Raw genomic sequence first — 15,394 nt, 5'->3', positions numbered from 1 at the left:
GGGCTCGAGAATATTGTTTCAGCCATTTCTTTCTTCATTTACAAGTCATTCTTACTATGTTAACACAGTGTAAATATTGAACTGTGGGGTTTTTTTTCAGTATGTAGTAACTGACTAAACTCAAAATCTCAAGTACAAAGAATGATGGATTAATTATCCAGATTTAGATTCCAGTCCTGCAGTTTCTTGGCAGCCTACAGACAGCCTGCTGCATTCATGCAGAGCATCATTGTCTTCAAGAATATGCGGGATCAAGACTTCAGCTCCAATTCTGCAGGGAGTGCCTAATCATATGAATAGGTCTAATTATATTGAAATAGGAATATTCACATTAGTAACCTTTCACAGGATTAGGTTTTACAAGATGTGGATAGTGATACAATTAGCTGTAGTTAAATCCTCTTGCAATTATTTCTATTTTACAATGTTAGCAATTCAGGATTTTCTTTAATAACAAAATATGCATAACAACAGAATGCCTATAAATCAAATAATGTAACTGTACATTTTGGATCTTTCAGAGATAGATATGGTAGATTAATTTTCTGTCAGAGTGAAGTGGCCATTTTGTATATCAAAGTTGGTTTCCATACTACCATTTGGTAGTATGAAACCAACAATGCTTTAACCTTTTGGCTCCAAATTCTAGATCTCTCATTCTACTATGATCAGTCTCAAACTGTGGAAAATTTAATATTAAACTGCATTTAATATTAAACATTAGTATCCAATTTCTTTAGTGGTAATTTAGAATACTGCTTCAAGGTTTGGGGCACAAAACTAATAACACTTAAAACATAAATGTGAAATAACAGAAGTATTAAAATGATCATTTCAGAAACTTAAAAGGATGAAGCTTTACTACTTCGTATTTTCTTGCATCTGTGCTCACACATGAAAATATAGTTCAACAGAACTTTTCATCCCTGAAATCTCGCTGATTGAGATGCTGGAAATGTACCCAATTTGTTTTTCTTACCATAGCTTACTCTTAAACTACCTCAGAGGTTTTTAATGTGCAGTTGTGTCTCATTTTCTACATTGTCTTTGCCTGCTTGTTCCAAAAAGCATGCAAACTAACTAAAGGAAAATTTAGCTAAGAGATAGTGAGGATAATATCAGTGAAATTAAGCCTCTTTAATCTTCAAAACTTCTGCCCTTGGAGACTTGACTGGCCATCCCCAAAAGCTAGTTGCTCATGAGCAAATCAACGGTAAGACAGCCAGTCTTGACTAAGGCCCATGGAGTATCCCAGAAGATAGATTGTTTTTTCTTAGCATGGTAACATGCACATTGAAAGACAAGGGTTAAATTTTATACTGGTCGTTTTTAGATAAAACTATATAAGCTTCTTTACCAAACCTATGTTAATATTATTCAGTTAATAGCACTTATCACAGTTTGTTGTAATTAATCTTAATTGTTCTCATGGGAAAGTTCCCTATAAAGCCTCCATCCTAACGTTCTCTGTTCTAATTAAGTGGAGTATGCCATAGTGATATTTCACATTTTTATAGCACATTTCGTCATACAGCACCTTCTTTAATATATGTATAAAAATGGCTGTTGAGAGCTGCAGTTTCTGACACTGTCAGCTGGGCTGAGAGGAGTTTGGAGCAGAAAAATTTCATACAATGGCTAGAACAAGTTCTTATTTCAACAGAACTGTCACTTGTTCAGCATCTTTTATGACTTTCACATTTCTTTTTTGTTTGGCATTCTTGCAGCACAGATGGGTATTCGTGCAGCCTGCTGGACTCTGGCCAATTAGGGGCAATCACTGCCACTCTTGGGACATTCCTGCTGCCATATTTCCATGGTCTAAGTGTGTAGTAATGATGAAAATAAAAAGAAGATGACTAGTGGTGCTTAAGACTTGGAAAGATGAGTTCTACCACTGTACTTCCCAGTTAGATAAAGTTAATAAATGTATTTTGTAGAGCTAGGTGCTTTGCCTTGCCACTGCTCAGCCATTTCTATTAACTGCAAGCTGTAATGAGTGTGTGTAGATGTGAGCCTGCCAGCTTGCTTGCCATAAGGTTAATTTGAGTAATCAAAATTACCTTTCTAGCAATGGCTTCTGACTCTTGCCGGTGAAGGAATTTCTGTTGATGAATCTTCCAATACCATAGCTGTCAATATGTCACAGTCTTCAAGTTTTGGGATGTGGCAAATAATCAAACGCTCCCCAGCTTCTAAAATAGATTTCTGGGACAATTTGAAAATAAGAAATTGAAAAGTGGCAGCCGTTTTATTTGACAAGAAAGAAATCAGTGAAGAAGAAACTCTGCCCTTTGTTTTAAATTCCTGCTAGATATGCCAATGCAAGATATGGGCTTTATTTTGCCTTCATGCAGATAATATTTTTGATTAATTTATTAACTGGACTGAAACCTTGAATCTCCTGTTGTAGAAATTTTGCTTGTAGCTGTTGTCATTTTACAAACTAATGTTATGATATTTGGCATTTATATTAAATGCTGTTAAGTGAAACCTGCTACTTACGTATTTCTCTACCTCTACTTTCCTACCAAGTAAATCATTGCTATTATCAGTAAATAAGAAAGTATTTTTCCACTGCTCCCTCACTTAAAATGGTTGTAATGGACACAACATGCATCAGTTGCTAGACCCACTGCAAAAATGATAATTTATTTCCACGGGGGCTTATAAATCTGTGGGAAACTCCTGTAAAGACAAGTTAAATAACTTTGTCATGGCTGGACTTGTCATCCCCCTGCTGAATTCTGGCTGAAACCTGTATGACCTGGATTTGCGAAAAGTGACCAGATTTGAATTGTACTTTTTCCAGCTCAGCCTTCCTTAGTTTCTACACAAGTGTAACTTATTTTAATTAAGTAAATCTGCAAAGTTATGGAATCCAAGTGCTTCTCCGTGAGGCTGTCATCCAAAGCGAACGTTGTAGCTGCTCTTGGAATAACTGCACAGGATTGAATCTTCTGTTTTGTAGGTATGGAGTATGTTTTTGAGGTTAGCTAACCCGGATAATTGAAGCCCCAGTAGCAGTGGACTGTGACAGCCCGGGCTCGCCATACTTCTAACTCAGGATAAATCCTAGGATTGCTACTTCTCTTCAGCTCCCTGCAGCAGCATCTACATTCTTATCAGTGCCTCAGTCCACTGACTGCTATGCCTGCTCGTGAGACATACACTCTTTCTCTCTCTTTTTCTCGGCTTTGACAGCTTTACAGAAGTTTGCAGGAGTAAAACGCAATACAAAATTTGTAACTTAAAGTAAACCAGCATACATGTCTGAACTCTTGCTCTTTGGTTAGTAGATGCCATTTCAGTGTAGCACTTAGCATTACAAAATAAACATAAACCTGTGATTTAATTATGAGATGCTGCAAAAAAATGCATCTACTTTATATTCCTGTCTGAAAAGCATGTATGAGGGGGAAAGAGACTGATAAAATGGTGTGGAATATGCCTTGCCCTGCCAACATTATGAAGTTAGTGGAAATAAGAAGCTATTACACAAACAGAAGCTCCACTTTTCTTGCAGTGAGTGGTAAATGAATATGATACAAAGCTTTCTTGTCCCAAGCCCAAAAGACTTATCTTATTTTGATGTGTTTAATACATGTTGGCATCTGTATTTTCTTGATATTATGTTAAAATTGGAGCCAGGCAAAGCTTTTATTAAAACTGAAGCTTGGCTCCAGTTCTGTATTCATTCTTGACTTCCTTGGCATATGGCACTGTCTGTGACCTTCCACACCAAAACTTTAGTTATTGTCAGCAAATTTTGCAATATGGAAATTGGCGTTGGTGTACTAGCACCTCCTCTTCTTGGCAGAACTGGCCTTCAGAGCAATTCAGATCACTCTCTTTTCTTCAGTTCCATTCAGCAAATATCAACAGATATAATTTGCTGCATCAGCAATTTTGATTTTTAACTAATGTTTTCCAATTTGTTTTTCCTCATTTTCATCTGTCCTTTTTATTGGACCAGTTCCTTTACTTTGCCCTCACTTCCAGCTCCCCCCTGCCCCGCCCCATGCCTTCCATGCACATTTCTTTCCCACTGAGATTGTAAACAAATATTAGAGCTCTAACTCACACTTTTGTCAGCAGGATGTGCCGCACTCTGTAGGCACACTCAGTTCAAATGAAAAGCCCATTGGCAATACAATAAATAAGTGATTAACAAGAAGCAAAATGCCAACTTCTGGCTTTTTTCTGTCCAAAAAAAAGTGGGTGCAGTGTAGCAAACTGAATTTTCTACCAAGAGGCAGGAATTAATGGTGTATCCTGAGACATGAGCACCGTAATGCTGCACCGATGCGTGGGCAACCTGGAGAAACCCGTGGATTTTCCTATTTCTGTGTGAAAGCTGCCAATATCAAACAGAGTCAGTTCATGAGGGCTGGAGAATGTATAGAAGAAAACTGTGTTTATGGTAAACTGAACAGTGGAATGCACGAGTGTAGTAACCAGGTTTATTCACTTAGTAGCCCTTGAGCTGTAGAGAGTTGTGCTGCCCAGGTAACAGGTTATGCAACAGAAAACGCAACAAACATGGCTGGAGGTAGGACGTAGTTTCATTTTTCTCTGATCATGTCTCCAATACCTTGTGCTGGTCATGTTGGTCAATGACTAGCCAACTTTCTGTGGTGTTTAGACAAATCTATTGCATGGGCCAGTTTTTGTGCTTATGTATTTGCTTTTGATCATTCACCCAGAAAACAGTAGTGTCCATTCATTAGAAGTGCATACATTCTAAATGTGATCATATTATATTTAAAATGTAACTGAAATACAGGTTAGAAATGCATTTTATGTTATGTCTTTTGAAAGCGTTTGCATTCCATGTATGTCCAGTGACAGCAGTATTTCCTTCACATTCTTCTTTCAATCTTTTAAAACAGTAAACAAAAAAGAAGGCCAAAATTAGATGGAAAATTTAACTATTTTAAAAATCTCAAGAACTGAATTGTAAGGAAAAGACAGAAAGTATTTAATGTGTGTGCATGTGTATAAAAGAAATTGTTTTATAAAGATATTAAGGTCATATGCATTGGAACATTTCCTTAGAGCCTCAGTGCACCTCGCTGTTTTTCTATTTTAGCTAATGGTTATTAAAATAATTTCTATTTTCTTTTTCAAGTTTATATACATCTTGGGGCACTACATGCATTAAAATGTGCAGGGATATACTTTCTGTGAGAAGGACGTAAGTGATATTGTAATTCAGTGGTATTTGTGTAACCTGATTCCTCTTCCATATGTCCTCAGTATTCTAGTCTAGAGCTAATCTGAAATACAAGATTGGGTCGCATAAAGAATCTGGCCTTCAGTCAACAAAACCCTTTTTGTGCTGAGAAGTGAAAGATAAAGAAAAAGATGTAATTACTGTAATGACAGGTTAGACCTTTAGATTCATGCTGCAATCAGTGATTCCTGTGGTGCTCTGCCGCAATCATGGTTTAGTGCTGACTAGAGAGACAAGACAGGTAAAGACTTTAAAACACTCCAGCAGCCCTTGATCTAAATGCCTATAGGAGAGTCACACCTCTCATTTGCAGATGGTTGTGCTGGCTCCAAACTCGAGGGCAGCAGAGTAGATTGTATTGGAAGGAGAATCTTGGAATATTTTTCATGTGTAAAAATTAGATAAATACCCTAAGTTAGTCCCTCATCTCCCAGGATACAATAGTAAACTGTAAATTATTTTTAATCTTATGAGGCTATTGTATCGGCCATACACAGATATGAGCATCAGAGATGACATATATTTATTTGGTCTTCAGTAATCACATAATCAAAGAGAAAAATTCTACTGTGTAGGGATATGTTTGCCAGAGCTGTTATATTTCAAGTCTTGTCAAATCAATGCCAAAATCATTCCATATACTTTCAGAATTTCTTCTTACTTTATTCGCAAAGTCAAGCTTGAAAACGTGTGTACAGCATTAGTAAATACTTTTATTTTTATTCTGAATTTGAAGGATTGTTGGATTATGGATTTAAAATAAGTATTTCCTGCTGATGCTGATGGAACTATACAATCATTTTATAGCCATTCAGGGTAAAGGCTACAATTTTAGTAAATTATATAATTTACTATAGTAAAGTAATAGTAAAGGCTAAAAAAAAGAGTTTCCTAATCCCGAAACTCTTATTGATGCAATTAATCCTTATATCTGTGAGCTATGTCACTGAATTCAACTGGAACTTTTGCATGAGTAATAGTTGCAGAACCAGCCTCAGTCATTTAAATCATGATTATCCCTGGAAAACAACTGAAGATTAGCTCTGGTAATCATTTTTTTGTAAACATCACAGAGATTAAAAGCAGATGTTTTGCAGAAGTACTTAAGTGTACCTTCCATGGTCTGCAAATGTCATAATCCATAGAAATTTTACTAGTTTCACTTTGAAAATGAGCCTGCAGCATTATATTTGTCTGTTTGGCCAACCCAGCTAGGTACATTCTCAAAGGGTGCAGCTGGTCAGAAGGATATCCTAGCCTAATGGTAAACCAAAGGTATGTTTCATTCCCTTTGCATCTTTGTTGGCACTTTGAAGGAATTGCAAAGAAAAAAAAAAAGAGTAGGTTGTTGATATGACTGATGTAAATCAAAGGATCATTTTCTCCTTTTTTGATATGCTGTAGTAAAAAAAGATTTCATTTACTTCTAGTCATCAATTGATTTAGTTCTGGTCATCAATTGACAAAATCTGTATAGAACACTTCATTCCCACTCCATTTCTGAGTTTCATGATTCCCAAGGCTGAGCAACAGAAGTGATAACAGGAGAGACAGCCCAACTATAAAGGCAGAGATAAATTCAAAGTGATAGTGTTGCACTACATCCATATGCCAGGCAAGTTATTTAGCTTGACTTAAGAAATATTGATACTATAGTTCACACTCTTACGACTTCATAGCTTCATGACGCAATGGGTCACTCACTGCATGACCAAAAACATTTGACAAGATACAATATCCTCAGTTAAAAATTACTGGATTCATGAGAAATATTTTATTCCTGTGAGTAGTATATATTGCTGTTGTACTTGTGACAGTATGTTTAGTTTTTCTGGACTCCATTTTCATAATCATTCCATTAATTTATGGCTAAATTTCCACACCGTAACTTTTACTTATATTCCATAATTGACTTCAGAATGCAACACAAAGATTGCAACCTTTTGAAGGGAGACGTTCTCTCCATCTTTTAGTAAAAACCGCTAATTTAAATGACTGAGACCAAGCCTGCAGCTATTATGAATGAGGTATTAATCTGGTTTACTTTCTTTTCTTTTAGTTAGAAGCCAAAGATTATATAAAAATACCAGGTATGTTTCAAGGAATTTTTAGTAATGCATCCATGTCCACAAATAATAGGTGCAATCAGAAGATAAACTACAAGATGTATATGCAAGTAAGGAGGGGTTTCTGAAGCTTGCCCTTTATAGTCACAGCATACTTCCAACATTTCAGTAGCTAGTAGCTAGCCCCTTAATCCTCTGTGTGCTTCTCTCAGACAGCAATATCACCTATTCACTCATGTACAAATCCTGTGTATTATGCTGGCCAGCATTCTTAATCTGTAAAATAGTAGAAGTGATCCCTCTCACCGTTTATTCAAAACAGGTGATGAATATACTATTTAATATTTAAATTCCCCAAGAGCATTGAGGGTCCAACGCTACATTTATAAATGCAGCTTCTCACAGTTTAAGTGTTCCAAAGACAACAGCTGAATGACATAAAGAAGTGTGTTAGGGTGGGATGCTGAGTAAGGAGAGGAACAAAGACTATTGGTTGTCCACAAATTTTTGCAATTGTAGAACCAGTGTTTATGGCTTGCAATCTGGTTAGGCATGGTTAAGTTTGTCTGTATTTATTGTGGATAATGGAGGATGTTGAGGAGAAAGTTTAAGGAAGATAAAATAGTAAGCAGTGAAATGGGAAAAAAAAAAATGTTAAAGTACTTGTCAGAAAAATAGATGTTTGAGATAGTTACTAGTGGTGCAAGTGTGGAAGGGTGACCTTTCAACTGACAACCCTGTGGGCTGGATAGATATTAATGATGAGAGGCCTTTAAATGAAAACAGAAGAAAAATGAGGGCGAAGAAGATCGAGCTTAAAAATTCTCTTTTCTCATCAAGGTAGAAGGATTTCCAAGGTGCAAGACTGTAGGGATTTTGTCTAAGATGAGATTGCAGTAGTGAAGTTATAAAGTGACACGGGCTCAGTCAATTGTTTTGGTATTATAGGTGAAAAGGTTGTGTTTTAGGAACTGTTGTGCAGATGTTCATGATAGGGTGTTCAGTTACATATGTGAGTCTTTAGTATTTTCATTACCATTAGAATTTTGTGTGATGATAACAAAGTATCAGAAGTAGTAATTTTCTTCTCCTGCCTAAGAAGTCTATATCAGAAAAAAGAAAATGAGGTTTTCCTTTATTCCTTATTATCCCACAGAAGATGATCTTCTTTCTTTAGATGCAGACCCTTTATTTCAATTACTTTTCCTAAAATGCTCCTTTTCAATGTTCTGCTACAAATTGAAAGAAATAGCATTAATCTCATAATGTATAGAAAATATTTTACAGAAGTCGTGTTAAGGTAGTTTCAGGATCTAGAAATAAAAATGGAAGAAAACAAATACTGTCTAGAGATTCAGTCTCTACAGAGACTTTAGGATTGAAGGATATAGCCTTCAATCACTGTCAAATCTATGAAATCAGCAGACTTTCAGCAGGGTCAAAAATGCATATGCCTTTCAAATTTACAGTGCTATTTGTTTTTTAATTGTGTTTAGGCATTTGAGTATGTGATTATGGCAGCTGTTTTTTGTAAAATTCTGCTTTAAATATGCAATATTCTCATTATTGGGGTATTTTTTGGGTAAAGTCAAGAGAGAAAAAATTCATTAAAAAAAGATAGTAAAATGTACTCCACCATTAAAAAGTAAAAAGAGCTATTTAGATAAATATTTAATGTTGAGTAAACATCTAGAGTAAAGATGATTTGTGGAAGAGGCAGAAGGAACAGGGAAGTGAAAAATCATAGGGACAGCTGAACTTCAGGAGGAAGTTCAAGTTTTGTTATTAGCCTTATTATTATCCAAATCCCAGGCACATAATATAGTTTAGGCTCTCTACAGTGAGTAAATTTCATTCTGGAACACAGTGGGAATTTCATCCACTGACAGTAAAGTGGTCTTATAAATGTTAACTGTTCCTATATTAATAGCTGTATTTTTTTTGTTAATTGGAAGACTGATTTTTTTTTTTTTTTCTGTATACCTCTGTAGTAAAGCATCCTGCATTGAGAAGGAGGCTGGGCTGGAGCAGCTCAAAAGGTCCCTTCCAACCTCAGGCCATTCTGTGACCTATTCTGTGAAACCAATTTTCTGCAGATATTCTAGTAATCCTGTAATTATCTGGGCTCACACCAACTAAAGAAATGTGATCTCTAGAACTGACAACTTGATCACACTTAAGTGGGTAGTTTGTGGGCATATCTTTTATATTCATGCTTTAATGTGAAGATCTAAGAAGCTAGAAATGTATACAATTAGTTCACATTCATAAGAGAGGAATTCATTGTGACCTTTTTTTTCCTATTGTTTTGTTTTGTTTTTGCCTGCAGCTGGGCCTCTGGAACTTCCACTTTTCGAGCTGATCCCATCACAAAGACAAGTGGTTTTTCATGGTGACCGCTTGCCATTTCAGTGTACTGCAACATACATTGACAATACCACCCAAGTACATTGGTACCATGCTGGTCGCCTGGTCGAAACAGATGAAGAGAGTGGAGTATTTGTGGAGGACAGCATCATTCATGACTGCTGCTTAATTACACGGTAACGTATAACCCTTGTAGCAGTCAGACTTGTAGGCAAGGTGAACAGATTCAACATGTGCAATAAGCCTCATTAAAACATGCATCAGGAGTTGGTTTATCTGAAGCAATTCAATTGCACGCTTGAATCTGAATACACACAGGTAGAGATTTTTCATGGCTATGAATGGCTGTGTTTCCAAACTGTATTTCTTGTGTCTAAGTATCCAGATTTGAGCAACTATGGGTTTGGAGCATATAAAAACAGTTTCTTACACAGTAAACCATCAGAAGAAACTGAACTTTGAATAGCTTTAGTAGCATATGACAGTGATTACTTCTCAAAGCCAAACTACTTCTTCCTGACACCGTCTAGAAGTTTGAATTGTGATCTACCTGTGAAGAACTATCAATTTAAAAGGCTTGGATTAATTTTTGTAGGTTCCAATATACTGGATCCTACATTCTTTAGTTAGGTAATCTCATATTTGTTTCTTATTAAAACATTTTCCAACTTTCTATGAATTTTACCATCTGTGTGCCCCTGTGTGCTTGAGAGGCAGAGATCTACAGAAACCTTTGCTGATGTGAAAAAATGCAAGAGGAATGAAGTAGTATAGGCTTCTATAAAAGAACTAACAACTCATATTTGGCAATGACCATATCATTCCAATTTTACTTCAGATTTCCCTTTTAAATCTTACTTAATAAATTATTACAGATTTCTGTGTTTATTTTTGGTTTTCATCATAGAGCATTGCCTTGTCACTAAAAGCTGCTAAGCTGTTGCACATATCCGTTTGTCCTCTGCCAATTTCCATCACTGATGAAAAAGAGAGTCTGATTCTGTGTCTATGTTCTGCCTTTCTCTTTGTAGAAGATGGAGTGAAAATAGCTATGCTAATTGGCTTTGGATCATCATTAACATCTTTTCACTCAACCATTTTCTATTAATATAATTGACCTGAAATGCTTTTTGAACTATCAAATGAAAGTTATGAAGGGAGTCAAATTAATTCCTCTCCACTGGGGTCTTCGGCTTTATGGATTTTAATTTCGTCTACTCACTGATTATTTGACCCCTTTTGGAGTCCTATAGATCTAGAGGCATTGATCTGACCTGTTCTCACAGCTACTGGCTTTCTTCTAATACTAATGTGTACGTCTATATTGGATAATGAAAAAGACATTTAGACCAATTAGTATGGTAATGCCAAGTGCATGAGCTATACTATAACTGCTGAGTCACTTAAAGCATGTTCTTCTTATTTCCATGATATAAAAGTTAAAAGACATGATGTTAATCACCTAATTATATTTTTCAACTGAATTATATTTTGCACTACATAAGCAATTTGTAGAGCATAGTAACAAACTGAAATGAATTGCCTAAAAATGTTATGATTTTCAAAATAGCTATCCTTTTTAAAAAGCTAGTTTAGAAGTAGCTTGACTGAGTTTTACCTTATAATATTTAATTTTTGCTAGACTATAAAATAAAAATCATTGTCTACCATAGCAATATTTTAGTAAGGATGGTTGATCTGCTACCTACCTTGTTTACTGTGCCATTAAATAGGTGACCTTGATGCTCATGTTGCAGTATGCACTGGTACCAGATACCCAGAAAGAATGTTCTCTAAATATGTCATCGTATTTGCTGTTATAGACTGGAAAAATACTTTGACTTGTCCAAGTTATGGGATACAGACTGTCAAAAAGAGAGAAAATATTTTTTGAATTAAACTCAAAACCATTAAACAGCTGTTTAAAAGTGTACAAGACTTATTTGAGCTATATGTTTCACTTCACAATATAGTAGGCGATCAACACTGCATTTACTGTACAGCATGGTCCTTATCCAGTCCAAAATGCTAAAACTCAGGCAGATATGCCTCCGCCTTGATCAAGGGGCTGATCAAAATTAACTTTCTAAAGGCATGAGAGACTTATACTTTTGAAACTAGCTTTTAAAAACCATACTATTTTGAAGTCAACGATATTTTTTTTAATATATAGAGATGTATTGTCTCTTCTTGTTGAAAATGAGAAAACATCGGCCAAGTTATGATTGTAAAAACTCCCCTCACCATTTCTTAATTTTAATCCCATCATCATGACCATGTCTATAACTCCATTTATATCATTATGATTATTACATGTTAAAATAATATGTAATAGCAAACTTATTACATGTTACAATAGTATGTATTAATATGCTTGTTACATGCTATTACACACTAATTTGTAATAGTTCTTAAAACTAAATTACAGTTATATGAGGCACTGTGAAAGATCAGAGAGACTATGCCTCCCTGAGGTTATCATTTGTTAATGATAGGATTTGGAGTAAGAATAAAGGTAATTTAAAATCAGTTCTTACAGTGTCATATTTTGCCTTCCTATACCTACTCTTTACAGCAAATGTCCACTGTCTGTGGCTTTCTGTGGTTGCACTAAGGGACAGGCTTTGGCTTGTGCTGCTTAGCAATTTAAAGATTTCTGAAGCTAGTTTTGAACAAAGAGGTGTAGTCCTGTTCCAAAAGCTGCTTATTCAAACATTTTTCGATGGTTATTTTATTGGGTAGTTTCAGATATTTCTGGACATGGATTTACAACACAAATATCATACTAAACCCTTCTGTTTTATTAACTGACGCAGCAGAAGGATAAAATATCCAAATGTGTATTTCTTGTCTCCTATGATAAAGCAGAATAAACTAAAATAAATGTTTTTGTTACAATAATTAAGCTAAAGTTTTGAACTGTATTCCGGCCTGTGACATTTTTCTTGGCAAAAAGTATTCCCTTACAGGAGATCTTGGGAAGGTGTTTTCAATTCTGCTGCTAGCTCGCATTTACCATTTCTTGCCAATGATAATAATATTTGATTTTGTTCATGTTGAATTTTCTGTCATTATGCCTGTGTGTAAATCTCATAGTCATACATGAAAATGTAAATGTGATGTGGAACTGATATCCTCTCATCTGTGAATGGATCTAGCTGAAATTGTTACATTGTGTTTCCATGAAGACAGCGTAATTTCTTAAGCCTAGAATATTAGATTATCATTTTGATCACAATAAGCAGCAACAAAACAATCCATATCCCTGAAGCCACATAGAAGGCAGATTATGTACGATGATCTGCAGCACAGCATCTTTCCCAACTTCCCCACTGTTCCCTTTCAGTATTTGGAGAGGCTAGCAGGACAGTTATTAGAATATTAAACTAATAAAGGAAAATATTTTACTTTTATGAATGAAGCAACTCTGCGGTACTAGAGAGACTTTACTTTTTGGGAAGTTTCTTATTTACCACATAGACTATAATGACACTTTTACGGTCTTTTTAGTTCTATTCTATAAATACTTGTGTAGAGTGTCTAACAGTGCTTATGCCTCTGACAGCTGTAATGGCAGCTCTGGGACCATTACAGTTCGCAAGTGCTTCTTCTGAAAACATTAAACTGTGCAGAAAGTTAAGAACCCATAAAAAGGAGTGCTACAACTGGAGAAACTAATATGCTCTCAACTAAACCTAGGATAGCAGGTGCTAGTATCAGAAGCGTTTTTCAGATGTAATTTTTGTAATGTTGTGTAGATAGATTTGCCCCTGGAAGTGGAGACTATTAGGTCTCAACTGTGATTCCCCAGAAATATTTTTCTCTTAAATTTGGTCCTAAGTATTTCAGTCTTCTAAATATGGCTGCCAAATTTGGCTGTTTGTCTTTTGTTTTGGTTTTGGGGGGAGTTCTTTTGATTTTGTTTTTTGGGTTTTTGTTGTGTTTGGTTGGGGTTTTTTTAGAAAAAGGTTAGCTTAAGAATCTGGTTTTTTTTAAAGCACCTAATGCTTCCTTACATTTTGACCACAGCAAATGCCAGTATGGGATGGTCAAAAGTAAATAATGAAAGAAACAGTAATATTTGAGATAAGAGAATATGGAGCTACAGCTGATCCTTTAGGTGTAACAAGGATAGGAACAATAGTAAGAAAATTGATTTTAAAGTATATACATAAAATGTGTATATTCATTTCTGAAAGATGCTTTCAGAGTTATATGATTATGTGAAAATATCCAAAACTTCCAACTGCAAAAGAAATGTCCAATAGCGAGGAACAGTTTCAAATCATGATCCACTTGTACTGTAGTAGTGGGGGAACTAGGAAAAAAATAAAAAGGAATGAAATGTTGTGGATTAAAAATTTAGATCATAATTTTTGTAATCTAAAAGGGGGTTTGAGTCCAATTAATAATTTTTAAGTGTTTAAAATGATCACTCCAGCTATTAGTAAAGAATCTGGAATTTGGCTGAGACAGTTTCACTAAAAGAATAAGGATTGTTTAAGTTATGATTATTGAACAAAAATAGATTCCAAGAGTAGACTGGTGGTATCATGACAGGTTTGAGATCCAGGCAGGCATTCCGTATAACAAAGAAAAAAAAAAAACCTCTTCCAGAACTTCTGGGAGAAAGGCAGAAATTCTATGCCTATTTTTTGTGGAAAGGATCCAAATGACCCCTGAACTCTCTTAACAATTTTTGGCAAGAATACATCTGGAAAAGCTATGAAGCAAGCCGTGGTGGTTTGGACTGATACTAGGTTAAGAACGGTCTGAAAATGGTATATCACTGATGAGTGTGTTGCTAGGTTGGATGCACAATTGGAAGTTCAGATATGTGCCAAATCATGGCAAAATATTGGAGATTGACTCTGCACAAGATTAACAAAAATAAATGTTAGAACAGATCCAAAGAATCTGATTCAGAAATGCAGAAATTTTATAATCACTTTGTGTTCTGCTATCATGAGCATTTGGAGATGAGCAGCTGAGGGTCATACTGAGAAGCCCAGGGAAATCAGCAGAAATTGTTTAGTGCTTATATTTTGTTGGTTTACCTAACTGACTCTGACCCCTACTTGTCAAGCAGTTAGGAAAGAAATGAAGCAAAATAACCATTTAAATTGTAAATCAATGTTTCTGTATGGTTTTGAGATTACTTTAAAACCTGTAGTCAATGGGTCTACAGCTTTCTTCAGGCACTGTAGACAGCAAAGGACTAGTGACAGATGCACCTTTACCAGCAACATTCTCATATATCAGATGGGAAGATAATATTTAAAATTATTGCAGAATATTATGAAATGTACAGGCTAAGGGTTTCATTAGCTGAGATCAAGAGAATCTTCATGTGAAATAATTTGGAAGATTAATTAAACTTAGGCCTTTTCTGTAAAAATCTTTCAATTATCTGAATAAACCTCAATGACCGTTTTACTACTAATCAGTTTGGGGAATAATTTAAAATATAACCTGTGGAAAAGTATACTAATACTATGAAAAGCAAAAGCAGCAACGATGATACCCTCCACCATTAAAGTAATACACCATTACGTAAGAATTGTGCTGTGCCATAAAAACTGTAGGCTTAATTTGGGTAACTGCTTATTGAAATGTGATGGAGAGAGAAGTATTTTCACAGAAAATATAGATACGTATTTTTGGCTGATAGAATAAACAAAACCCTAAAAAAAATAGTAAGTCAGAACTGTAAAAAAAATTTGAT

The 15,394-nt window shown here is 35.3% G+C and overlaps 1 protein-coding gene across 1 annotated transcript in view; it reads left to right on the top strand.

The window, feature by feature from the left end:
• Positions 1–15,394, top strand: part of ADGRA1 (adhesion G protein-coupled receptor A1) — a 290,403-nt gene that overhangs the window by 121,633 nt on the left and 153,376 nt on the right. Inside the window, exon 7 of the mRNA XM_049810494.1 lies at positions 9,632–9,845. Within this exon, the coding sequence (XP_049666451.1) occupies positions 9,632–9,845 (214 nt within the window). The remainder of the gene's footprint in view (positions 1–9,631; positions 9,846–15,394) is intronic.

The sequence above is a fragment of the Accipiter gentilis genome, chromosome 9 (assembly GCF_929443795.1).
Source record: "Accipiter gentilis chromosome 9, bAccGen1.1, whole genome shotgun sequence".
Taxonomy (NCBI): Eukaryota; Metazoa; Chordata; class Aves; order Accipitriformes; family Accipitridae; genus Astur; species Astur gentilis.
This window is presented reverse-complemented; position numbering and strand designations above follow the sequence as displayed.